Raw genomic sequence first — 27,618 nt, 5'->3', positions numbered from 1 at the left:
CCATAAGGTGCCAGAACAGCAGAAACCCTCACCATGTTAAAAATTATGCCATCTGGAAAATTAATTTATTAGTCTACTAGTAACTAAGGCTACTTTTACACTTCCGTCTTTATAAAGACGTTGCAATGCGTCGTTCAGTGCAAAAAACGCATCCTGCAAAGTTGCCTGCAGGATGCGTTTTTTGCACATAGACTTGTATTACCGACGCATCGCGACGTATGGACACATGTTCCATACGTCGTGCACTGGATGCGTCGGTAATTGGCGGACCGTCGTCACAAAAAAACGTTCAATCCTCTATATTTCTATGGACAGTTAAGGGATCTGAATGAGGAATAGGTTTTGTGAGTTGAAATGACATTCATAAGAACAGGCACAAGCATTGAGATGCATCTGGCTAAATCCTTGTACTGAAATCTGGCTGAATCCTTGTACTTGGGGGCACTGCTAGACCTAATATTAACCAACAGGCCAGACCGCATATCAAATATAAGGGTTGGGGGTCACTTGGGGAATAGTGATCACAAAATAATAAGTTTTCATGTAACCTTTAATAAGATGGGTAGTAGGGGGGTGACAAGGACACTAAACTTCAGGAGGGCAAATTTCCAACGGATGAGAGAGGATCTTGGTGCAATTAACTGGGACGATATCCTGAGACACAAAAATACACAAAGAAAATGGGAGACGTTTATTAGCATCCTGGATAGGACCTGTGCACAGTATATACCGTATGGGAATAAACATACTAGAAATAGGAGGAAACCAATATGGCTAAATAGAGCTGTAAGGGGCGCAATAAGGGACAAAAAGAAAGCATTTAGAGAATTAAAGGAAGTAGGTAGTGAGGAGGCATTAAATAAATACAGAAAATTAAATAAATTCTGTAAAAAGCAAATCAAGGCAGCAAAGATTGAGACAGAGAGACTCATTGCCAGAGAGAGTAAAAATAATCCCAAAATATTCTTTAACTATATAAATAGTAAGAAACTAAAAAATGACAGTGTTGGCCCCCTTAAAAATAGTCTGGGTGAAATGGTGGATGAGGATGAGGAAAAAGCCAATATGCTAAATGACTTTTTTTCATCAGTATTTACAAAAGAAAATCCCATGGCAGACAAAATGACTAGTGATAAAAATTCCCAATTAAATGTTACCTGCTTAACCCAGCAGGAAGTACAGCGGCGTCTAAAAATCACTAAAATTGACAAATCTCCGGGCCCGGATGGGATACACCCCCGAGTACTGCAGGAATTAAGTACAGTCATTGATAGACCATTATTTTTAATCTTTAAAGACTCCATAATAACAGGGTCTGTACCACAGGACTGGCGTATAGCAAATGTGGTGCCAATATTCAAAAAAGGGGCAAAAACTGAACTCGGTAATTATAGACCAGTAAGCTTAACCTCTACTGTGGGTAAAATCCTGGAGGGCATTCTAAGGGATGCTATGCTGGAGTATCTGAAGAGGAATAACCTCATGACCCAGTATCAGCACGGGTTTACTAGGGACCGTTCATGTCAGACTAATTTGATCAGCTTCTATGAAGAGGTAAGTTCCGGACTGGACCAAGGGAACCCAGTGGACGTAGTATATATGGACTTTTCCAAAGCTTTTGATACGGTGCCACACAAAAGGTTGTTACATAAAATGAGAGTAATGGGGATAGGGGAAAATATGTGTAAGTGGGTTGAGAGCTGGCTCAGGGATAGGAAACAAAGGGTGGTTATTAATGGAGCACACTCGGACTGGGTCACGGTTAGCAGTGGGGTACCACAGGGGTCAGTATTGGGCCCTCTTCTTTTTAACATATTTATTAATGACCTTGTAGGGGGCATTCAGAGTAGAATTTCAATATTTGCAGATGACACTAAACTCTGCAGGGTAATCAATACAGGGGAGGACAATTTTATATTACAGGATGATTTATGTAAACTAGAAGCTTGGGCTGATAAATGGCAAATGAGCTTTAATGGGGATAAATGTAAGGTCATGCACTTGGGTAGAAGTAATAAGATGTATAACTATGTGCTTAATTCTAAAACTCTGGGCAAAACCGTCAATGAAAAAGACCTGGGTGTATGGGTGGATGACAAACTCATATTCAGTGGCCAGTGTCAGGCAGCTGCTACAAAGGCAAATAAAATAATGGGATGTATTAAAAGAGGCATAGATGCTCATGAGGAGAACATAATTTTACCTCTATACAAGTCACTAGTTCGACCACACTTAGAATACTGTGCACAGTTCTGGTCTCCGGTGTATAAGAAAGACATAGCTGAACTGGAGCGGGTGCAGAGAAGAGCGACCAAGGTTATTAGAGGACTGGGGGGTCTGCAATACCAAGATAGGTTATTACACTTGGGGCTATTTAGTTTGGAAAAACGAAGACTAAGGGGTGATCTTATTTTAATGTATAAATATATGAGGGGACAGTACAAAGACCTTTCTGATGATCTTTTTAATCATAGACCTGAGACAGGGACAAGGGGGCATCCTCAACGTCTAGAGGAAAGAAGGTTTAAGCATAATAACAGACGAGGATTCTTTACTGTAAGAGCAGTGAGACTATGGAACTCTCTGCCGTATGATGTTGTAATGAGTGATTCATTAATTAAATTTAAGAGGGGACTGGATACCTTTCTGGAAAAGTATAATGTTACAGGGTATATACACTAGATTCCTTGATAAGGCGTTGATCCAGGGAACTAGTCTGATTGCCGTATGTGGAGTCGGGAAGGAATTTTTTTCCCCATGGTGGAGTTACTCTTTGCCACATGGGGTTTTTTTGCCTTCCCCTGGATCAACATGTTAGGGCATGTTAGGTTAGCCTATGGGTTGAACTAGATGGACTTACAGTCTTCCTTCAACCTTAATTAATAACTATGTAACTATGAAATATGTACAGTTATATACTTCTCTACATTGATATTGCAAAATCAAGAAGACAAAGTTGAAGAATTATGTAAATTACAATTAAAGTTAAAATAAAGTTAATATCAAATTATGAAAAAAAAATTCAAAAGAATGCATTTATTCAACACCAAGCATGAGCAACATGTACAGAAATGTGTGCACTTACACCCTTTAACATGCTATCAATGAGGTTTTTTTGGTTGTCTAAGGAATGTTCTGAATGCACGTGGACATGTAAATCATCACAATCATTTGCTGGAAGCTCGTTTTGCAATTGCCAACTAATATTTTATAATGAGAGATAAGACCAGAGATGTAACAGGCCATCTAAACCATGCTGGCTGCTCACAGCAGTACAAGCAACATGCGGCCTGGTGTTGTCATGTAGAGACACAGATTCTGAGGCACTTTGGAGAAATGGATGTACCGTATATACTCGAGTATAAGCCGAGATTTTCAGCCCATTTTTGGGGGCTGAAAGTCCACCTCTCGGCTTATACTCGAGTCATACCCGGGGGTCGGCAGGTGAGGGGGGGCGGGGGCTGTGTAATTATACTTACCTGCTCCCGGCGCGGTCCCTGGACGTCTCTGCTTCTTCCAGCGCTGCAGCTTCTTCCTGTACTGAGCGGTCACATGGTCCCGCTCATTACAGAAATGAATATGCGGCTCCACCTCCCATAGGGGTGGAGCCGCATATTCATTAATGTATGAGCGGTAACGGTGACCGCTCAATACAGAAAGAAGATGCAGCACCGGGGAAGCAGGGACACAGCGCCAGGAGCAGGTAAGTATACGGGGAGGGGGAGCGCAGCGCGATATTTACCCCTCCTCGTTCCAGTGCGGCTCTGTCTTCATCGTTCTCTGGCAGTGACGCTCAGGTCAGAGGGCGCGGTGACGTAGTCAGTGCGCGCCCTCTGCTGAACGTCAGTGCCGAAGACGGAGCCGCACGAGGAGCAGGTAAAAGTGCCGGGGTCCTGAGCGACGGAGAGGTGAGTATGTGATTTTTTTTTATGGCAGCAAAAGCAAATGGGGCAAGTGGCTGTGCGGAGCATCTGTATGGGGCCATAACACTTGTGCAGCGCTATAAGGGGCAAGTGGCTGCGCGGAGATCTTATGGGGCCATAACACTTGTGCAGCACTATAAGGGGCAAGTAGCTGTGCGGAGCATCTGTATGGGGCCATAACACTTGTGCAGCACTATAAGGGGCAAGTAGCTGTGCGGAGCATCTGTATGGGGCCATAACACTTGTGCAGCACTATAAGGGGCAAGTAGCTGTGCGGAGCATCTGTATGGGGCCATAACACTTGTGCAGCACTATAAGGGGCAAGTAGCAGTGCGGAGCATCTGTATGGGGCCATAACACTTGTGCAACACTATAAGGGGCAAGTGTCTGTGCGGAGCATCTTATGGGGCCATAACACTTGTGCAGCACTATAAGGGGCAAGTAGCTGTGCGGAGCATCTGTATGGGGCCATAACACTTGTGCAGCACTATAAGGGGCAAGTAGCTGTGCGGAGCATCGGTATGGGGCCATAACACTTGTGCAGCACTATAAGGGGCAAGAGTCTGTGCGGAGCATCTTATGGGGCCATAACACTTGTGCAGCACTATAAGGGGCAAGTGGCTGCGCGGAGCATCTTATGGGTCCATAACACTTGTGCAGCACTATAAGGGGCAAGTAGCTGTGCGGAGCATCTGTATGGGGCCATAACACTTGTGCAGCACTATAAGGGGAAAGTAGCTGTGCGGAGAATCGGTATGGGGCCATAACACTTGTGCAGCACTATAAGGGGCAAGTGGCTGTACGGAGCATCTGTATGGGGCCATAACACTTGTGCAGCACTATAAGGGGCAAGTGGCTGTGCGGAGCATCTGTATGGGTCCATAACACTTGTGCAGCACTATATGGGGCAAGTGGCTGTGCGGAGCATCTGTATGGGGCCATAATGCTTGTGCAGCACTATATGGGGCAAGTGGCTGTGCGGAGCATCTGTATGGGGCCATAACACTTGTGCAGCACTATATGGGGCAAGTGGCTATGCGGAGCATCTGTAAGGGGCCATAACACTTGTGCAGCACTATAAGGGGCAAGTGGCTGTGCGGAGCATCTGTATGGGGCCATAACGCTTGTGCAGCACTATATAGGGCAAATATCTCTATGGAGCATCTAATGGGGCCCTTATTACCCTTTATGCAGGATTATATGGGGCATATTTTAATATGGAACATCTAATGGGGCCCATCAAACTTTATGGAGCATTATGTGGGGCTCCTGATTCAATATGGATATTCAAAAACACTTAAAGGGCCACTGTCACCCCCCCCCCAGGCGTTATAAACTAAAAGAGCCACCTTGTGCAGCAGTAATGCTGCAGTCTAACAAGGTGGCTCTTTTAGTTTTTGATTAAGTTATTACCGCAATAAAACGTTTTAAAAATTGGCCAAACGTACCAGCTATTGTACCGGGAGGCGGTCCGAATCGTTCTCTCTGTATCCCCCAACTGCCGTCACTCTTGTCTTCAGGGCCGATGGTACCCGCCCCCTGCGCGCTGTTTCTTCTTAAATCCGGCGCCTGCGCTGTGCGTGCCTGCCTGGGGCCTGCGCAGTCTTCATTGTGAGTCACAGCTCAGACGCAGGGTGCCTGACTGCGCCTGTGCGGGCAGTGCGGCCACCCTGTGACTGACGCCCCGCCCCGCACTGTGTTATTCATTATGCTCAGTGCGGGGCTGGCATTCCTGGGCATGCGCACTGCGCTGTCCAGGCCCTCTCCCATCTACCCCTGCTCCCCCGCCTTACGGCATTGTTATTTTCGGCTGCCGCATTCCAGACGCTGGTGAGAATTAGTGTCTATTGCGGCAAGCTGCTATGTGTTTGTATGTTTTAATCAGGGGCGGATTATATGAGGGTCAATCTGTGCGGTAGCCCAGGGCTACCGCACAGATTGACCCTCTGTGACTGTGAATGCCCGCCGACATGTGCCCCCGGACCCGGTGGCCAGAGAGAGGGGGCCCGATTGCTGGACAATGGGGCAATGCTGGAGAGACACTGGGGGCAATGCTGGACACACTGGGGGCAATGCTGACACACTGGGGGCAATGCTGGACACAATGGGGGCAATGCTGGACACAATGGGGGCAATGCTGGACACAAGGGGGGCAATGCTGGACACAATGGGGGCAATGCTGGACACAAGGGGGGCAATGCTGGACACAATGGGGGCAATGCTGGACACACTGGGGGCAATGCTGACACACTGGGGGCAATGCTGTCACACTGGGGGCAATGCTGGACACACTGGGGGCAATGCTGACACACTGGGGGCAATGCTGGACACACTGGGGGCAATGCTGACACACTGGGGGCAATGCTGTCACACTGGGGGCAATGCTGACACACTGGGGGCAATGCTGTCACACTGGGGGCAATGCTGGACACACTGGGGGCAATGCTGACACACAGGGGGCAATGCTGACACACTGGGGGCAATGCTGACACACTGGGGGCAATGCTGACACACTGGGGGCAATGCTGACACACTGGGGGCAATGCTGGACACACTGGGGGCAATGCTGTCACACAGGGGGCAATGCTGACACACTGGGGGCAATGCTGACATACTGGGGGCAATGCTGACACACTGGGGGCAATGCTGGGCACACTGGGGGCAATGCTGACACACTGGGGGCAATGCTGACACACTGGGGGCAATGCTGACACACTGGGGGCAATGCTGGACACACTGGGGTAATATGCTGGACACACTGGGGGCAATGCTGACACACTGGGGGCAATGCTGACTCAATGGGGGCAATGCTGACTCAATGGGGGCAATGCTGACACTGGGGGCAATGCTGACACACTGGGGGCAATGCTGGACACACTGGGGTAATATGCTGGACACACTGGGGGCAATGCTGACACACTGGGGGCAATGCTGACACACTGGGGGCAATGCTGACACACTGGGGGCAATGCTGACTCAATGGGGGCAATGCTGGACACAATGGGGGCAATGCTGGACACACTGGGGGCAATGCTGTCACACTGGGGTAATATGCTGGACACACTGGGGGCAATGCTGACACACTGGGGGCAATGCTGTCACACAGGGGGCAATGCTGGACACACTGGGGGCAATGCTGACACACTGGGGGCAATGCTGGACACACTGGGGGCAATGCTGACACTGGGGGCAATGCTGACACACTGGGGTAATATGCTGGACACACTGGGGGCATTGCTGGACACACTGGGGCAGATTGCTGGACACACTGGGGCAGATTGCTGGACACACTGGGGTAATATGCTGGGGTGTGCATTATACTGCATCAAAGAACAATAAACGTTGAGGGGGTGAGCATTATTATACCGCACTATACTATACGTGGCACTTAAATACGTGGCACTGAAATGCGTGATACGTGGCACTGAAATACGTGGCACTGAAATACGTGGCACTGAAATGCGTGATGCGTGGCACTGAAATACTGGAAAAAATATTTCAATGAAATAAAAACACACAATTTTTGACACGTACATTATTTTACGCATTTGACAACCCTCGACCTGCAAAATAAATAAAAAAACAAACCAAATTAATACTCCCTGGCCCTGTTCGCAGCAATCCAAAGAGGGTCCCACGTGGATCTGCCATGGAGAACAGACACATCCGGAGATGTCTGCTCTCCACGGCTGCAGCAACACACTGACAGGTGCTCCGGCACCTGTTGGAGTGTTACTGCGCAAGCGCGAGAGTTTACCGGCGTTCATTTACCCCGGGACTCTCGCTTTACGGCACTACAGCGTGGGAAAGTTGACCCGCACCTGTAGTGCCGTAAATAGAGACGCCGGCGCCATTGAACTCCGGAACAGTACGCGATACACTGCTAGGAGCTTCGCTTCTGGCAGTGTATCGCCGGAGAGCAGGGGATCAGCGTGGGACACTCAATTTTGGATTCTGCGGACAGGGAGTATGTATTTGGTTTTTTTTGGGGGGACTTTTTCCCTAGGGCGAGGGATTCGCGTACTTGTATGTGCTGTATGGTGAGTATATACTCTATGTTATATGTACTGTGTGTCATGTATGTTACGTTTCTTGTATATGTATTGTGTACGTTTAAGTTTTGTGTTATTTACAATTGTGCTAAGTTGCCGGACACAGGCACAACTCTCCCATCAAAATACGGTATGGGAGTAGTAGTCCCATACGGCGACTTAGCACAATTTGGTGGCACTATCGTCGCATGGGGACACACACACGAACACAAATGTACACAGACACATAGACAGACACACACACATACATACCAGATTGATCAAGCGCCCGACATCGATCCCCATGCGACGATATGCCTCCATGATGACAGCCACAACACTCCGCCCACGCACTTCCGCCCACGGAATTCCTCCCGTTTCCCCAAAATTCCTGCTGCAGCGGTTTCTCCACCCATAACCGCAATAAAACCCGCAGATATTATTTGATCTAAATGTCCTACTCATTTTTTATCCAATATAAATATTTTATTAATATATCAAATATTTAAAACAATGTACAACAAACATGAAAGATGAAAGACAATAACTCATGAGGGGAAAGAGCAGCAAAACTGAGGTAACAGACCGGGTAAGTGAGCATACCTAGCAGGGATATAATCCAAATTCACAAACGTCCCCCATAATCAATGTAAGCCACAAAAATAGAGCTGGGAACTAGTGAAAACACCCTGGCCACCCAATCCACATATAGGATGTTGGTAATAAGTCCTCTATGGGGTCAAGTGAAAAACAAGTATTAAGAGGACCCCTAAACAGGATGCTGCAACTTACCCATGATAGTATCTGTCAGTATGCGCTCCACAGCAGCCCCAACGCGCGTTTCGCGTGGGCTTCTTCCGGGGGCTGTGTGTGTGTGTCATTCCCACATACTTATATCACTCTAAATCAGCTGTATACCATCATTCATTAACGCTATCCGGCGCGTACGCACTCCGATCTAATAGCTAACCAAAAGATGGCCGCCGAACATGCGCACAAGATCACAATACGTCTTCGTCACTGCCCGCTGCTAATACTTCCGGCTATTCCGTCATGGACAAGCCGTGAACACAATGCGCCTGCGCACATGGATACCGGTGCTCGGCGCCGTATCCGGGCAACAGCCCATACAGCTGCCAGCATAAACCGGATATCCCAGCTTCTGACATGGCGCATGCGTGCTGAAAACCACATCCCACAAGACGCATCGCCACTGACCATACCGTGTCAAAGCAGGCGGGGGAAAACATTCCCCGTGACGTCATAATGCCCACCAGACACTACGGAGGCCAGCGGGGATGCATCAGGGATGCAGAACAGCGGGCATGCGCACCTGCTGGGAGATACCAAGGACAATTGTCAGGAGAGAAAAGAAGAAGAAAAGAAGGGGAGGGAGGTAACAATAAACATACCAATTGTGATACAAGTGACCTGTGCATTAAACAAAACAATAAATAATCATAATACCAGAAAAAGGGGAGAGGGGAGAGGTACAACCTCACCAAACTTACACTCTATTAAAAACATGATTACAGTGAAGAAATGTATACATAAACAATATCATATAGAGAACTCATGCATACCAATCCCAGGTCATAGGACCAGAATTCTAACATATAATTCAATGGTGAAAAAATATTATTGAAAAAAGGGGTTTTTTTCCCCCCCCCCCCTTTTTTTTCTTTGTGTATTCATTAAAATTTCACTCCTCCAACGAAACTCCACCTCCAAATATCTTGGCATCTTCATGTCAAGGGAAAAGCAGGATTTTTCTTCCACAAGTCCTTTCCAGGCCTCCCTCCAAAGCAGGAACAGCTGATCCAGAAGAACACAACACGTGGGAAGTCAACCACAAAGGGGTAAGAAATGACTACAATAACTATATAAAACAAACAAAAGGACACACAAAATTAAAATCCAAGACCGGAAAGAAAAAAGGACAGAACTAAAATGACTATAACAATAGAAGAGACGAAAGAGGGTATTTGATGATAATAACTCTTCCAATCATGACACACTAGACCTTCAGAGAAAAGCCGAGAAACTTAGCTGTTCATTTAGGCCCATCAGAGCCATAGTTCCCAATGTGGTAATCCACCGGCACTCAAGTTGGGCCAAGATCTTCTTTAGGTCCCCCCCTCGAATACCACATCTTACTCGGTCGATCCCAATTACCTGGAGATCCTTTGGATTACATTCATGATGCGACTTGAAATGGCGCGGGATCGTCTTTAGGGTAGTACAATCCTCAACCTCCACGGCTGCCAGAATATCCCTGACATGCTCACGGGTGCGTACCCGAATCTCACGTGAGGTTAGTCCAACATACTTTAGATTACAGGTACACTTGGCCAAATATACTACAAAAGTAGTACTACATGATATATAATTTGTGATTTTAAACTCTTTTTGGCCATCAGAGGATGAAAAAGAAAATGCCCTAATATGGTTCCGACACGCCAAACAGTCACCACATGGATAAAATCCCCATTTTTGTTTACCAGCTCCGAATACGTTAAATGTTTTAGCCACATAATGACTGCGAACCAAGATGTCCTTCAGATTCTTACCCCTCCTAGCCGTCATGAGGGGGGAATCCGAAAGACATCCTGATAAGCTAGGTTCTGTCAACAGAATGGGCCAGTGTCTCTTAAAAATCTCATACATCCTCCCCCATTGATGGTTAAAGGTAGAAATATATCGTATTCCCGTATTAATCTGTTTATCCATTTTTCTTGGATTCAATAAATCACATCTTTTAGACTTCCTAGCACGGATGAGTCCGGATTTAATATTTCTCTTACTATATCCTCGTGCCAGGAATCTCTCCTCTCTCCCCAAGGTCCAAGGATTGTCTCTCAAAGGCTTCGTCCGTATTACAAATCCTCCTCATACGAAGAAACTGACCCGTAGGGATAGCTCTAATGGTTGAACTCGTATGGGAGGATGATGCATGGAGGAGGGAATTGACAGATGTCTCTTTTCGGAATACATCGGTATTTATGGTTCCATCATCCTGGACCAGCAAACAGATATCCAAAAAGGAAATTCTTTTCTGGTGGAAAGTGTACGTGAGTCTGATGTTAAGACTATTGTGGTTCAACTCCTGCATAAATCCATAGAGATCCTCACTGGATCCCTGCCAAATAAACAAAATATCATCAATGAATCGATACCACCCCAGAATCTGGGAGGCGGAGTGCGCGCCCCCCTGAAAAATGCTCCTCTCCCAGTATCCCAAAAAGAGGTTAGCATAAGAGGGCGCACACGCCGCCCCCATTGCAGTACCCCGATTCTGGAGGTAGTATCGATCCTTAAAAGTAAAAAAATTATGTGTAAGAATGAACCTCAAAAGTGTCAACACCAAATCTCTGACCCCTGGCTCAATGTTGCTGGATTCCAGGAAGAAGGAAACTGCCTCAAGTCCATCATCATGGCGGATGGAGGTATACAATGCCTCAACATCCGCCGTGACGAGGTACATGTCAGACTCCAAAATCACTCCATCCATTCTCTTAAGGACGTCCGTAGTGTCCCTGACATAGGAGGGCAATGTTTCGACTTGCGATCTAAGATAATAATCAATGTACTTACATAAAGGATCGCATAGCCCTCCAATGCCAGAGACAATAGGACGCCCCGGAGGACTGACCTGTATACCTCCATCCGCCATGATGATGGACTTGAGGCAGTTTCCTTCTTCCTGGAATCCAGCAACATTGAGCCAGGGGTCAGAGATTTGGTGTTGACACTTTTGAGGTTCATTCTTACACATAATTTTTTTACTTTTAAGGATCGATACTACCTCCAGAATCGGGGTACTGCAATGGGGGCGGCGTGTGCGCCCTCTTATGCTAACCTCTTTTTGGGATACTGGGAGAGGAGCATTTTTCAGGGGGGCGCGCACTCCGCCTCCCAGATTCTGGGGTGGTATCGATTCATTGATGATATTTTGTTTATTTGGCAGGGATCCAGTGAGGATCTCTATGGATTTATGCAGGAGTTGAACCACAATAGTCTTAACATCAGACTCACGTACACTTTCCACCAGAAAAGAATTTCCTTTTTGGATATCTGTTTGCTGGTCCAGGATGATGGAACCATAAATACCGATGTATTCCGAAAAGAGACATCTGTCAATTCCCTCCTCCATGCATCATCCTCCCATACGAGTTCAACCATTAGAGCTATCCCTACGGGTCAGTTTCTTCGTATGAGGAGGATTTGTAATACGGACGAAGCCTTTGAGAGACAATCCTTGGACCTTGGGGAGAGATTCCTGGCACGAGGATATAGTAAGAGAAATATTAAATCCGGACTCATCCGTGCTAGGAAGTCTAAAAGATGTGATTTATTGAATCCAAGAAAAATGGATAAACAGATTAATACGGGAATACGATATATTTCTACCTTTAACCATCAATGGGGGAGGATGTATGAGATTTTTAAGAGACACTGGCCCATTCTGTTGACAGAACCTAGCTTATCAGGATGTCTTTCGGATTCCCCCCTCATGACGGCTAGGAGGGGTAAGAATCTGAAGGACATCTTGGTTCGCAGTCATTATGTGGCTAAAACATTTAACGTATTCGGAGCTGGTAAACAAAAATGGGGATTTTATCCATGTGGTGACTGTTTGGCGTGTCGGAACCATATTAGGGCATTTTCTTTTTCATCCTCTGATGGCCAAAAAGAGTTTAAAATCACAAATTATATATCATGTAGTACTACTTTTGTAGTATATTTGGCCAAGTGTACCTGTAATCTAAAGTATGTTGGACTAACCTCACGTGAGATTCGGGTACGCACCCGTGAGCATGTCAGGGATATTCTGGCAGCCGTGGAGGTTGAGGATTGTACTACCCTAAAGACGATCCCACGCCATTTCAAGTCGCATCATGAATGTAATCCAAAGGATCTCCAGGTAATTGGGATCGACCGAGTAAGATGTGGTATTCGAGGGGGGGACCTAAAGAAGATCTTGGCCCAACTTGAGTGCCGGTGGATTACCACATTGGGAACTATGGCTCCGATGGGCCTAAATGAACAGCTAAGTTTCTCGGCTTTTCTCTGAAGGTCTAGTGTGTCATGATTGGAAGAGTTATTATCATCAAATACCCTCTTTCGTCTCTTCTATTGTTATAGTCATTTTAGTTCTGTCCTTTTTTCTTTCCGGTCTTGGATTTTAATTTTGTGTGTCCTTTTGTTTGTTTTATATACCGTAGTTATTGTAGTCATTTCTTACCCCTTTGTGGTTGACTTCCCACGTGTTGTGTTCTTCTGGATCAGCTGTTCCTGCTTTGGAGGGAGGCCTGGAAAGGACTTGTGGAAGAAAAATCCTGCTTTTCCCTTGACATGAAGATGCCAAGATATTTGGAGGTGGAGTTTCGTTGGAGGAGTGAAATTTTAATGAATACACAAAGAAAAAAAAGGGGGGGGGGAAAAAAACCCCTTTTTTCAATAATATTTTTTCACCATTGAATTATATGTTAGAATTCTGGTCCTATGACCTGGGATTGGTATGCATGAGTTCTCTATATGATATTGTTTATGTATACATTTCTTCACTGTAATCATGTTTTTAATAGAGTGTAAGTTTGGTGAGGTTGTACCTCTCCCCTCTCCCCTTTTTCTGGTATTATGATTATTTATTGTTTTGTTTAATGCACAGGTCACTTGTATCACAATTGGTATGTTTATTGTTACCTCCCTCCCCTTCTTTTCTTCTTCTTTTCTCTCCTGACAATTGTCCTTGGTATCTCCCAGCAGGTGCGCATGCCCGCTGTTCTGCATCCCTGATGCATCCCCGCTGGCCTCCGTAGTGTCTGGTGGGCATTATGACGTCACGGGGAATGTTTTCCCCCGCCTGCTTTGACATGGTATGGTCAGTGGCGATGCGTCTTGTGGGATGTGGTTTTCAGCACGCATGCGCCATGTCAGAAGCTGGGATATCCGGTTTATGCTGGCAGCTGTATGGGCTGTTGCCCGGATACGGCGCCGAGCACCGGTATCCATGTGCGCAGGCGCATTGTGTTCACGGCTTGTCCATGACGGAATAGCCGGAAGTATTAGCAGCGGGCAGTGACGAAGACGTATTGTGATCTTGTGCGCATGTTCAGCGGCCATCTTTTGGTTAGCTATTAGATCGGAGTGCGTACGCGCCGGATAGCGTTAATGAATGATGGTATACAGCTGATTTAGAGTGATATAAGTATGTGGGAATGACACACACACACAGCCCCCGGAAGAAGCCCACGCGAAACGCGCGTTGGGGCTGCTGTGGAGCGCATACTGACAGATACTATCATGGGTAAGTTGCAGCATCCTGTTTAGGGGTCCTCTTAATACTTGTTTTTCACTTGGCCCCATAGAGGACTTATTACCAACATCCTATATGTGGATTGGGTGGCCAGGGTGTTTTCACTAGTTCCCAGCTCTATTTTTGTGGCTTACATTGATTATGGGGGACGTTTGTGAATTTGGATTATATCCCTGCTAGGTATGCTCACTTACCCGGTCTGTTACCTCAGTTTTGCTGCTCTTTCCCCTCATGAGTTATTGTCTTTCATCTTTCATGTTTGTTGTACATTGTTTTAAATATTTGATATATTAATAAAATATTTATATTGGATAAAAAATGAGTAGGACATTTACTCCTTTGTGGTCTCGTGTAGGATTTATGCTTTTCTGGAGTGTCCTGTATTATCGATTGGCAGTCTATCATTGTGGCAGTTTGCCCTCTGGAGATATTTCTATATATTTCAGTGGTTTCTGTTTCTATAAGATATTATTTGATCTGCGGGTTTCACAGCGGGTTTGATCCTCACAACGGAGGTCTGTGGGTGAAGAATTGCTGCAGGTACGCACAAAGAAGTGATATGCTGTTGGTTTTAAACCGCTGCGTTTCTGCGCGGTTTTTCCCGCGGCATGTGCACAGCGGTTTGCGGTTTCCATAAGTTTACATGTTAATGTAAATGTAAACGCTATGGAAACCACAACGGAAACGCAGCTGCAAAAACAGCAAAGTCTGAACATGGCCTTAGTATGCATTATTTACCTGTCCCGTTCCAACAATGCGCGATGTTCTGTCCACAACATACTCTGCCTGTGACGTTCAGTTCATAGGGCCCCTGCCCTGTGACTGAACAGTCACAGGCCGAGGACACGGAACACGTAGTGGCATGCATCGGTGGAACGTGGCACAGGTTAATATAGCAAGTCCCGGGGCAATTAACTATCAGATCCTACAGCTACTACAGCCCCTGACCCCAACAGTGCGCCGATGTCCCCGCCTGCTCAGGCCACCAGCACTCGGCGCCCATTACAGCCACGCACAGCCGGCCGCACTCAGCAACGCCGCACTCGGTCAGTAGATCCTGAGAGAGAAATATTTTAACAACATATGGCAGAATGTAAACAGTAACAGTCAGAATGGGTGCATAACATTACCACGGAATGGTGGCGCAGAATGGGAGAAGCACATGGCATGATGGGGACGCAGGATGGAGCAGCATATGACAGGATGGGGCCGCAGGATGGAGCAGCACATGACAGGATGGGAGAGCAAGATGGGAGCAGCACATACCAGGATGGGAGAGCATATACCAATATAAATGCTCGCCACCCGGTTGTAGAACGGGTTCAATAGCTAGTGTATATATATATATATATATATATATATATATATATATATATATATATATATATATATATATATATATATATATATATATATATATATATAAAAACCCAATCAGCACTCCCAATGTGAACACGTGCACGCTGCAAACTGCAGCACATAGATAAAAAAATCACAGCAGCACATGTACATGAATCGGCCATGTGAAAACACAGACAAATATAAATTTCTCAAAAATATTTTTTCATAAAAAATTTTTCAAAAAATTTTTTTTTCATAAAACTTACAGTTAAATGGAGATTCTTAGCGCATAAATTGGCCAATTCATGTATGCCCATCAACCACGGCAAGGTGATCTCCCCCTGATGGGTCCTACTCTACTGTAATTTAACTGTAAGTTTTATGAAAAAAAAATTTTTTGAAACATTTTTTATTAACCCCTTCATGACCTTGCCGTTTTTTGCAATTCTGACCAGTGTCCCTTTATGAGGTAATAACTCAGGAACGCTTCAACGGCTCCTAGCGATTCTGAGATTGTTTTTTCGTGACATATTGGGCTTCATGTTAGTGGTAAATTTAGGTCGATAATTTCTGAGTTTATTTGTGAAAAAAACGGAAATTTGGCAAATTTTCACATTTTGAATTTTTATTCTGTTAAACCAGAGAGTTATGTGACACAAAATAGTTAATAAATAACATTTCCCACATGTCTACTTTACATCAGCACAATTTTGGAAACAAATTTTTTTTTTGCTAGGAAGTTATAAGGGTTAAAATTTGACCAGTGATTTCTCATTTTTACAACAAAATTTACAAAACCCTTTTTTTTAGGGACCACCTCACATTTGAAGTCAGTTTGAGGGTTCTATATGGCTGAAAATACCCAAAAGTGACACCATTCTAAAAACTGCACCCCTCAAGGTGCTCAAAACCACATTCAAGAAGTTTATTAACCCTTCAGGTGTTTCACAGCAGCAGAAGCAACATGGAAGTAAAAAATGAACATTTAACTTTTTAGTCACAAAAATGATATTTTAGCGAAATTTTTTTTATTTTCCCAAGGGTAAAAGGAGAAACTGGACCACGGACGTTGTTGTCCAATTTGTCCTGCGTACGCTGATACCTTATATGTGGGGGTAAACCACTGTTTGGGCGCACGGCAGGGCTCGGAAGGGAAGGAGCGCCATTTGACTTTTTCAATGAAAAATTGGCTCCAATCTTTAGCGGACACCATGTCGCGTTTGGAGAGCCCCCGTGTGCCTAAACATTGGAGCTCCCCCACAAGTGACCCCATTTTGGAAACTAGACCCCCCAAGGAACTTATCTAGAAGCATAGTGAGCACTTTAAACCCCCAGGTGCTTCACAAATTGATCAGTAAAAATGAAAAAGTACTTTTTTTTCACAAAAAAATTATTTTAGCCTCAATTTTTTCATTTTCACATGGGCAACAGGATAAAATGGATCCTAAATTTTGTTGGGCAATTTCTCCTGAGTACACCAATACCTCACATGTGGGGGTAAACCACTGTTTGGGCACATGGTAAGGCTCGGAAGGGAAGGAGCGCCATTTGACTTTTTGAATGAAAAATTATCTCCATCGTTAGCGGACACCATGTCGCGTTTGGAAAGCCCCTGTGTGCCTAAACATTGGAGCTCCTCCACAAGTGACCCCATTTTGGAAACTAGATCCCCCAAGGAACTCATCTAGAGGCATAGTGAGCACTTTAAACCCCCAGGTGCTTCACAAATTGATCCGCAAAAATGAAAAAGTACTTTTTTTTCACACAAAATTTCTTTTAGCCTCAATTCTTTCATTTTCACATGGGCAACAGGATAAAATGGATCCTAAAATTTGTTGGGCAATTTCTCCTGAGTATGCCGATACCTCATATGTGGGGGTAAACCACTGTTTGGGTGCACGGCAAGGCTCGGAAGGGGAGGCGTGCCATTTGACTTTTTGAATGGAAAATTAGCTCCAATCGTTAGCGGACACCATGTCGCGTTTGGAGAGCCCCTGTGTGCCTAAACATTGGAGCTCCCCTACAAGTGACCCCATTTTGGAAACTAGACCCCCCAAGGAACTTATCTAGATGCATAGTGAGCACTTATAACCCCCAGGTGCTTCACAGAAGTTTATAACGCAGAGCTGTGAAAATAAAAAAATAATTTTTTTTTCCTCAAAAATGATTTTTTAGCCCAGAATTTTTTATTTTCTCAAGGGTAATAGGAGAAATTGGACCCCAAATGTTGTTGTCCAGTTTGTCCTGAGTACGATGATACCCCATATGTGGGGGTAAACCACTGTTTGGGCGCACGGCAGGGCTCGGAAGGGAAGGCACGCCATTTGGCTTTTTGAATGGAAAATTAGCTCCAATCATTAGCGGACACCATGTCGCGTTTGGAGAGCCCCTGTGTGCCTAAACATTGGAGCTCCCGCACAAGTGACCCCATTTTGGAAACTAGACCTCCCAAGGAACTAATCTAGATGTGTGGCGAGCACTTTGAACCCCCAAGTGCTTCACAGAAGTTTATAACGCAGAGCCGTGAAAATAAAAAATGTGTTTCCTTTCCTCAAAAATATTTTTTTAGCCCAGAATTTTTTTATTTTTGCAAGAGTAACAGGAGAAATTGGACCCCAAAAGTTGTTGTCCAGTTTCTCCTGAGTACGCTGATACCCCATATGTGGGGGTAAACCACTGTTTTGGCACACGTCGGGGTTCGGAAGGGAAGTAGTGACGTTTTGAAATGCAGACTTTGATGGAATGCTCTGCGGGCATCAGGTTGCGTTTGCAGAGCCCCTGATGTGCCTAAACAGTAGGAACTCCCCACAAGTGACTCCATTTTGGAAACTAGACCCCCAAGGGAACTTATCTAGATGTGTGGTGAGCACTTTGAACCCCCAAGTGCTTCACAGAAGTTTATAACGCAGAGCCGTGAAAATAATAAATGTGTTTCCTTTCCTCAAAAATATTTTTTTAGCCCAGAATTTTTTATTTTTGCAAGAGTAACAGGAGAAATTGGACCCCAAAAGTTGTTGTCCAGTTTCTCCTGAGTACGCTGATACCCCATATGTGGGGGTAAACCACTGTTTGGGCACATGCCGGGGCTCGGAAGGGAAGTAGTGACGTTTTGGAATGCAGACTTTGATGGAATGGTCTGCGGGCATCATGTTACGTTTGCAGAGCCCCTGATATGCCTAAACAGTAGAAACCCCCCACAAGTGACCTCATTTTGGAAACTAGACCCCCCAAGGAACTTATCTAGATGTGTGGTGAGCACGTTCAACCCCCAAGTGCTTCACAGAAGTTTACAACGCAGAGCCGTGAAAATAAAAAATCATTTTTCTTTCCTCAAAAAAGATGTTTTAGCAAGCAATTTTTTATTTTCACAAGGGTAACAGGAGAATTTGGACCCCAATATTTGTTGCCCAGTTTGTTGTGAGTACGCTGATACCCCATATGTGGGGGTAAACCACTGTTTGGGCACACGTCAGGGCTCGGAAGGGAAGTAGTGACATTTGAAATGCAGACTTTGATGGAATGGTCTGCGGGCGTCACATTGCATTTGCAGAGCCCCTGATGTGCCTAAACAGTAGAAACACCCCACAAGTGACCCCATTTTGGAAACTAGACCCCCGAAGGAACTTATCTAGATGTGTGGTGAGCACTTTCAACCCCCAAGTGCTTCACAGAAGTTTATAACGCAGAGCTGTGAAAATAAAAAATGATTGTTCTTTCCTCAAAAATTATGTTTCAGCAAGTAATTTTTTATTTTTGCAAGGGTAACAGGAGAAATTGGACACCAACAGTTGTTGCCCAGTTTGTCCTGAGTACGCTGGTACCCCAAATGTGGGGGTAAACCACTGTTTGGGCGCACGTCGGGGCTTGGAAGGGCGGGAGCACCATTTGACTTTTTGAACGCAAGATTGGCTGGAATCAATGGTGGCGCCATGTTGCGTTTGGAGACCCCTGATGTGCCTAAACAGTGGAAACCCCTCAATTCTAACTTCAACACTAACCCCAACACACCCCTAATCCTAATCCCAACTGTAGCCATAACCCTAATCACAACCCTAACCCCAACACACCCCTAACCACAACCCTAACCGCAACACAACCGTAACCCTAATTCCAACCCTAATCCTAACCCTAATCCCAACCGTAACCCTAATCCCAACCCTAACCACAACTGTAACCCCAACACACCCGTAACCCTAATTCCAACCCTAACCCTAACCCTAATCCCAACCCTAACCCTAATCCCAACCCTAACCCTAAGACTATGTGCCCACGTTGCGGATTCGTGTGAGATTTTTCCGCACGATTTTTGAAAAATCTGCAGGTAAAAGGCACTGCGTTTTGCCTGCGGATTTACAGCAGATTTCCAGTGTTTTTTTGTGCGGATTTCACCTGCGGATTCCTATTGAGGAACAGGTGTAAAACGCTGCGGAATCCGCACAAAGAATTGACATGCTGCGGAAAATACAATGCAGCGTTTCTGCACGGAATTTTCCGCACCATGGGCACAGCGGATTTGGTTTTCCTTAGGTGTACATGGTACTGTAAACCTGATGGAAAACTGCTTCGAATTTGCAGCGGCCAATCCGCTGCGGATCCGCGGCCAATCCGCTGCCAATCCGCTACGGATCCGCGGCCAATCCGCTGCCATTCCGCTGCAGATCCGCGGCCAATCCGCTGCGGATCCGCTGCGGATCCGCGGCCAATCCGCTGCAGATCCGCGGCCAATCCGCTGCGGATCCGCGGCCGATCCGCTGCGGATCCGCGGCCGATCCGCTGCCGATCCGCTGCCGATCCGCGGCCGATCCGCTGCGGGTCCGCTGCGGATCCGCGGCCGATCCGCTGCGGATCCGCGGCCGATCCGCTCTGTGTGCACATGCCATAACCCTACCCCTAACCCTACCCGTAACCCTAACCCTACCCCTAACCCTACCCCTAGTTCTAACCCTAGTTCTAACCCTAACCCTAGTGGAAAAAGAAAAAAATATATTTTCTTTATTTTATTATTGTCCCTACCTATGGGGGTGATAAAGGCGGGAGTGTATTTATTATTTTTTTATTTTGATCGCTGTGGTAGAACCTACCACAGCGATCAAAATGTACCTGTAACGAATCTGCCAGCCTGCAGATTCGGCGGGCGCACTGAGCATGCGCCCGCCATCTTGGAAGATGGCGGCGCCCAGGGAGAAGACGGACCGACTTCGGGAGGATCGGTAAGTATGAGGGGGTGGTGGGGGGGTGGATCGGAGCACAGGGGGGGGGGATCGGAGGACGGGGGGAGCAGACAGGAGCACGGGGGAGCGGACAGGAGCACGGGGGAGCGAACAGGGGGACGGAGGGGGGTACCGGACAGAACGGAGGACTGGGGAGGAGATCGGGGGCGGTGGGGGGGGCCAGAACATGATTTCCAGCCATGGCAGATGCTATTGCAGCATCGGCCATGGCTGGATTGCAATATTTCACCATTTTCATAGGTGAAATATTGCAAATTGCTCTGATTGGCTGTTGCACTTTCAACAGCCAATCAGAGCGATCGTAGCCACGTGGGGACAAAGCCACCCCCCCTAGGCTGAAGTACAACTCCCCCTCTCCCTGCAGATCGGGTAAAATAGGAATTAACCCTTTCACCCGATCTGCAGGGATGCGATCATTCCATGACGCCGCATAGGCGTCATGGGTCGGGAAGGGGTTAAAAAATATTTTTGAGAAATGTATATTTGTCTGTGTTTTCACATGGCCGATTCATGCACATGTGCTGCTGTGATTTTTTTATATATATATATATATATATATGTGTATATATATATATATATATATATATATATATATATATATATATATATATATATAGATAGATATTTATATACATATTTTTAATTTTTTCATTTAAAAAAAAAAATTAATGGAACCTTTAATTATCATTAGCAATACGTCTACAGAGTGGTGTAATGTTCAACCGTCTGCGTATATTGCTCCACAGCGCAGCATAATGTTCCAACATAAACTTACTTTGTTACATAGTGCGGTATAATGTTCCCCCATCACCGTATGTAGTTGCATGGCACAGTGCGGTATAATTGTCCACCATCTGCGTAAATTGCTCCACAGTGCGGTTACATTTTTACACCTTCACCGTATATCGGTCCACAGTGCGGTATCATAATGCTCACTTCGCACTGTTTATTGATGTGCAGTAAGGTATCCTAATGCTTCCCGCTCGCCTTTTAGTGATCATCCGCGCGGTATAGTAATGCTGAACCCTCACCGTGTAATGTTTTGCAGTATGGTATAATAATGCTCCACCATGACCGTTTATTGATCTGCAGTGCGGTGTAATAATGATCCCCCCTCACCGTTTATTGATCTATAGTGCGGTATAATAATGCTCCAACATGACCGTTTATTGATCTAAGTGCCACGTATCACATATGTAAGTGCAACGTATTTCAGTGCCACGCATCATGCATTTCAGTGCCACGTATTTCAGTGCCACGCATTTCAGTGCCACGTATTTCAGTGCCACGTATCACGCATTTCAGTGCCACGTATTTAACTGCCACGTATAGTATAGTGCGGTATAATAATGCTCACCCCTCAACGTTTATTGTTCTTTGATGCAGTATAATGCACACCCCAGCATATTACCCCAGTGTGTCCAGCAATCTGCCCCAGTGTGTCCAGCAATCTGCCCCAGTGTGTCAGCATTGCCCCCAGTGTGTCCAGCATATTGCCCCGTGTGTCCAGCATATTACCCCAGTGTGTCAGCATTGCCCCCAGTGTGTCAGCATTGCCCCCAGTGTGTCCAGCATATTACCCCAGTGTGTCCAGCATTGCCCCCAGTGTGTCCAGCAATCTGCCCCAGTATGTCAACATTGCCCCCAGTGTGTCTGCATTGCCCCCAGTGTGTCAGCATTGCCCCCAGTGTGTCAGCATTGCCCCCAGTGTGACAGCATTGCCCCCAGTGTGACAGCATTGCCCCCAGTGTGACAGCATTGCCCCCAGTGTGTCCAGCATTGCCCCCAGTGTGTCAGCATTGCCCCCAGTGTGTCAGCATTGCCCCCAGTGTGACAGCATTGCCCCCAGTGTGTCAGCATTGCCCCCAGTGTGTCCAGCATTGCCCCCAGTGTGTCCAGCATTGCCCCCAGTGTCAGCATTGCCCCCAGTGTCAGCATTGCCCCCAGTGTGTCAGCATTGCCCCCAGTGTGTCAGCATTGCCCCCAGTGTGTCAGCATTGCCCCCAGTGTGTCAGCATTGCCCCCAGTGTGACAGCATTGCCCCCAGTGTGTCCAGCATTGCCCCCAGTGTGTCCAGCATTGCCCCCAGTGTGACAGCATTGCCCCCAGTGTGACAGCATTGCCCCCAGTGTGACAGCATTGCCCCCAGTGTGACAGCATTGCCCCCAGTGTGACAGCATTGCCCCCAGTGTGACAGCATTGCCCCCATTGTGTCCAGCATTGCCCCCATTGTGTCCAGCATTGCCCCCAGTGTGACAGCATTGCCCCCAGTGTGACAGCATTGCCCCCAGTGTGACAGTATTGCCCCCAGTGTGTCAGCATTGCCCCCAGTGTGTCAGCATTGCCCCCAGTGTGTCAGCATTGCCCCGTGTGTCAGCATTGCCCCCAGTGTGTCCAGCATTGCCCCCAGTGTGACAGCATTGCCCCCAGTGTGACAGCATTGCCCCCAGTGTGACAGCATTGCCCCCAGTGTGACAGCATTGCCCCCAGTGTGTACAGCATTGCCCCCAGTGTGACAGCATTGCCCCCAGTGTGACAGCATTGCCCCCAGTGTGACAGCATTGCCCCCAGTGTGACAGCATTGCCCCCAGTGTGTCAGCATTGCCCCCAGTGTGTCCAGCATTGCCCCCAGTGTGACAGCATTGCCCCCATTGTGTCCAGCATTGCCCCCCTTGTGTCCAGCATTGCCCCCATTGTGTCCAGCATTGCCCCCAGTGTGTCAGCATTGCCCCTAGTGTGTCCAGCATTGCCCCCAGTGTCTCTCCAGCATTGCCCCATTGTCCAGCAATCGGGCCCCCTCTCTCTGGCCACCGGGTCCGGGGGCACATGTCGGCGGGCATTCACAGTCACAGAGGGTCAATCTGTGCGGTAGCCCTGGGCTACCGCACAGATTGACCCTCATATAATCCGCCCCTGATTAAAACATACAAACACATAGCAGCTTGCCGCAATAGACACTAATTCTCACCAGCGTCTGGAATGCGGCAGCCGAAAATAACAATGCCGTAAGGCGGGGGAGCAGGGGTAGATGGGAGAGGGCCTGGACAGCGCAGTGCGCATGCCCAGGAATGCCAGCCCCGCACTGAGCATAATGAATAACACAGTGCGGGGCGGGGCGTCAGTCACAGGGTGGCCGCACTGCCCGCACAGGCGCAGTCAGGCACCCTGCGTCTGAGCTGTGACTCACAATGAAGACTGCGCAGGCCCCAGGCAGGCACGCACAGCGCAGGCGCCGGATTTAAGAAGAAACAGCGCGCAGGGGGCGGGTACCATCGGCCCTGAAGACAAGAGTGACGGCAGTTGGGGGATACAGAGAGAACGATTCGGACCGCCTCCCGGTACAATAGCTGGTACGTTTGGCCAATTTTTAAAACGTTTTATTGCGGTAATAACTTAATCAAAAACTAAAAGAGCCACCTTGTTAGACTGCAGCATTACTGCTGCACAAGGTGGCTCTTTTAGTTTATAACGCCTGGGGGGGGGTGACAGTGGCCCTTTAACCTACTGATGTCTCAATTAATTTTACTTTTATTGGTATCTATTTTTACTTTTGAAATTTACCGGTAGCTGCTGCATTTTTCACCCTAGGCTTATACTCGAGTCATTACGTTTTCCCAGTTTTTTGTGGCAAAATTAGGGGGGTCGGCTTATACTCGGGTCAGCTTATACTCGAGTATATACGGTACCACTAGTGCCACAACCAAATCAATTAACTGTGAGCTGTTCGTGTACTTGGAAGACTAGTAGGGCCCAGCTACCATTCATTATGCCACCCCACACCATAATCCCGGGAGTAGAATGGATGTAACATTCCCGCTTGAAGGCCTTTTCATGGCGTTAACCATGTGTTCTCCAGACCAATTTCTGGCTATCATTGCATATGAGACAAAAGTGGAATTCATTGCTGAAAACAACAGACTTCATTGTTCCATTAAATGTCTCCATCTGGATACCACATGAGCAATCCCATGAGAAAGACTTCACAAGGGAACGTCACTCCTGTCCTACTGTCGGGATTGGGGTATGGGTGGCAAAATATATGAAAGTCGGATTCATTGAAAAGCAGCTGCCAGCAGAGGATCTTGATTTGCGTGCCCAGGTGCATTCAGAATAAAACAATTCTTAAACAATCATATAATAACCTCACTGATAGCATGACAAAAAGTGGGTGTGGTTTTATGCGCATGGCGCTCAAATACGGTACTTAATAAATTGAGCTGTCATACAAATAATAAAAATACAAACAGAATTTTTAAATCATTAATGCGTCTATTGATCCTGTGATTCCCATAATTCTACGACTTTTCCTTCTTGATGTCACAATTTGATTGCGTGTATACGTGCAGAATATCTATCCAGTGCTCTAAAAGGAATTTTGCTATCAGTCATGGGACAAAAACTGAGCTTCAGCACTAGGCAATGTATGCGCACTCCGGCACTTTCTATCAGATGTTTGACTGTGATGTCAAAAGTTAGATCCTTAGCCACTGATAGCTGCTACTGCGCAGGCACTGGCGGCGCCATCTTGGAGGAATTTGTTTTCTTCTCCAGTAAGATGGCGCCGACCAGCGCATGCGCAGTAGCAGCTATCAGATCACAGCAAGACACCGATAGCTGCTACTGCGCAGGGGCACCATTTTCAAATGGATTTATTTTTTTCTAGCTGAATAACATGCAATTGTGCTGCAGAGCAGGTGCCACAGTGCCTGCCTGCAGAAGATTTTTTCTTTTTTTTTTTTTAATAAGTACAGAAATTTGCTATGCAAACTAGGGGGCAGGTCAGTGAGGGATCAGTGACCTGTCAGCAGTCTGCATTATGAATATTTAATGAGAGCACCACATAAAGACCCCCCTCCAGACCCGCCCTGGGGCACGAACGTATCATTAACTAAAAACTGAAAATAAAGATTAAAGAACAACCATAAGACGGATTTCATCAATTGAGGTATCACTGTAATCAGAATAACAGTGCAGACCTGACACTGTCTGTAGGTTACTGTGCACAATCCCGCTGACAGATTCCCTTTAAGGCTACGTTCACACTAGTCGTTTTTGCAGCATTTTAATGCAAATTTTCAGCTATGTTTTACAGTACCAGCAAACCCTATGAGATTTCAGAAATGTCATGCACACACATTGTTTTTTTGTCGTCATCAGGATTTTGCGCTTTGCATGGTTTTAGGTACAATGGAGCATGTCACTTCTTTTATCGTTTTTCACTCATTGGAATGAATGAGTGGTGAAAAAATGCAGGTATCATGTTTTGCTGCATTTTTTGTGCTAAAACCTGATTCTATAGAATAAGACTTTTTTTTCCCAACACTAAACTTTATCAACATGCACAAGAGACAAATCTAGCATGCCAAAACCGCAGCATGTGAGCATGAATAATTGAGTATTAAGGGTAAGTTCACCCTAGGCGTTTTTTTCAGCGTTGCTGGTAACTAAAGAACTTCTTATTTAAGTCTTTGGTCTGCTACAATAAGACTTACATTAGCTCTGAAATTCTGCTGAGACCCATCCAGGAAACGGACATTGCAAACCACTTCTGACCTGTTTTTTTCCTTTGGAAGTTCAGTTACTCGAATGTTGTTTATCCTTCCACCCAAAGCACGCAGCCTGGAGTTCATAACGAACACTAAAAAACAAAGAAGATTTGTAATGTTAAGTGCTTCCAAGCATTTTAAGAAAAATAATTCCTCATACACATTTCATATTGGAAGAATAAACCTTTATAAATTTTAATAAATTATGGTATTTTTATTGATATCTAGTCAATTTTAATGTTAAAATGGTTGTCCTACAAAAAAATAATAATGTGGATGTACCATGTAAACGTCATACAATATTCCCTACTTCATAATTCTCAATTTTTGCACTTTTGTTTCTGATTTTTCTTCTCTTAGTAGGAGGCATACCGTTTTGATTATTTTTCCCTTGACATGGCGTTAGTATATATGGGAAGAGGCAAAAACGATGCAAAATTGTGAAAAAGAATCAATGCAACTCCGCCATTAATTTTTTTTTAAACTTTAGTTTAATATGATTTTCCAGATTAGTGCAATTACAGCGATACCAAACCTAATTTTATTTTATTGGTTGAAACAATTCAGACCTTTGGTAAAAAATATTTAAAAAATTGTTTACGTTATTCCCTATGGCCTGCAGGTTTTTTTTTTCTTTTTCCTTCAAAGGGCTGGTGTGAAAGCTTGTTTTTTGTCGAGACGAGATTTAGTTTTTATTGATAAAATTTTAGGTTACACATGACATTTTAATTGATTTTTATTGCATATTTTTGGAATGGGCAGCAACCGATGAACAGCAATTTGACAAATTTGGAGTTTGAGTCCTTTCTATTTCCTCTTTTGCCTTTAAGGTATGGTTTCAATATTTTGATAGATCAGAATTTACCGAAACAATTATACCAATTATGGTTTTTTTTTTGTTTGTTTGTTTTACTTCTTTTTGAACTGGGAAAAAGTGGGTGATTTAAAAAATGTTTTCTTTATTTTCTAGTCTCTCTAGGTACTTTTAACCTGTAATTCAACTGTTATCAGCTCAGTATGAAATGGGCTCAGCTTTTGAGCCTGCTCCATACACCCACCGTACGTAAAATGTGATGAAAATATGCATCACAGGTCATTAAGGGGTAAAATAGATCTCATAGACCTGATGTGGCTTCTGTACTGACTTTAAAATCCAAGTAATCGGCATACAGGTCCTTCTCAAAAAATTAGCATATAGTGGTAAATTTCATTATTTACCATAATGTA

The 27,618-nt window shown here is 45.7% G+C and overlaps 1 protein-coding gene across 4 annotated transcripts in view; it reads right to left on the bottom strand.

Moving 5' to 3' along the window:
• The window catches only part of PTPN3 (protein tyrosine phosphatase non-receptor type 3), a 530,936-nt gene that overhangs the window by 407,372 nt on the left and 95,946 nt on the right, over positions 1 to 27,618 (bottom strand). For all 4 annotated transcript variants that reach the window (XM_077269560.1, XM_077269564.1, XM_077269563.1 and 1 more), the window contains exon 2: positions 26,338 to 26,483. In XM_077269560.1, the coding sequence (XP_077125675.1) occupies positions 26,338 to 26,475 (138 nt within the window). In that variant the 5' untranslated portion in view covers positions 26,476 to 26,483. The remainder of the gene's footprint in view (positions 1 to 26,337; positions 26,484 to 27,618) is intronic.

The sequence above is a fragment of the Ranitomeya variabilis genome, chromosome 6, assembly GCF_051348905.1.
Source record: "Ranitomeya variabilis isolate aRanVar5 chromosome 6, aRanVar5.hap1, whole genome shotgun sequence".
NCBI lineage: Eukaryota > Metazoa > Chordata > Amphibia > Anura > Dendrobatidae > Ranitomeya > Ranitomeya variabilis.
This window is presented reverse-complemented; position numbering and strand designations above follow the sequence as displayed.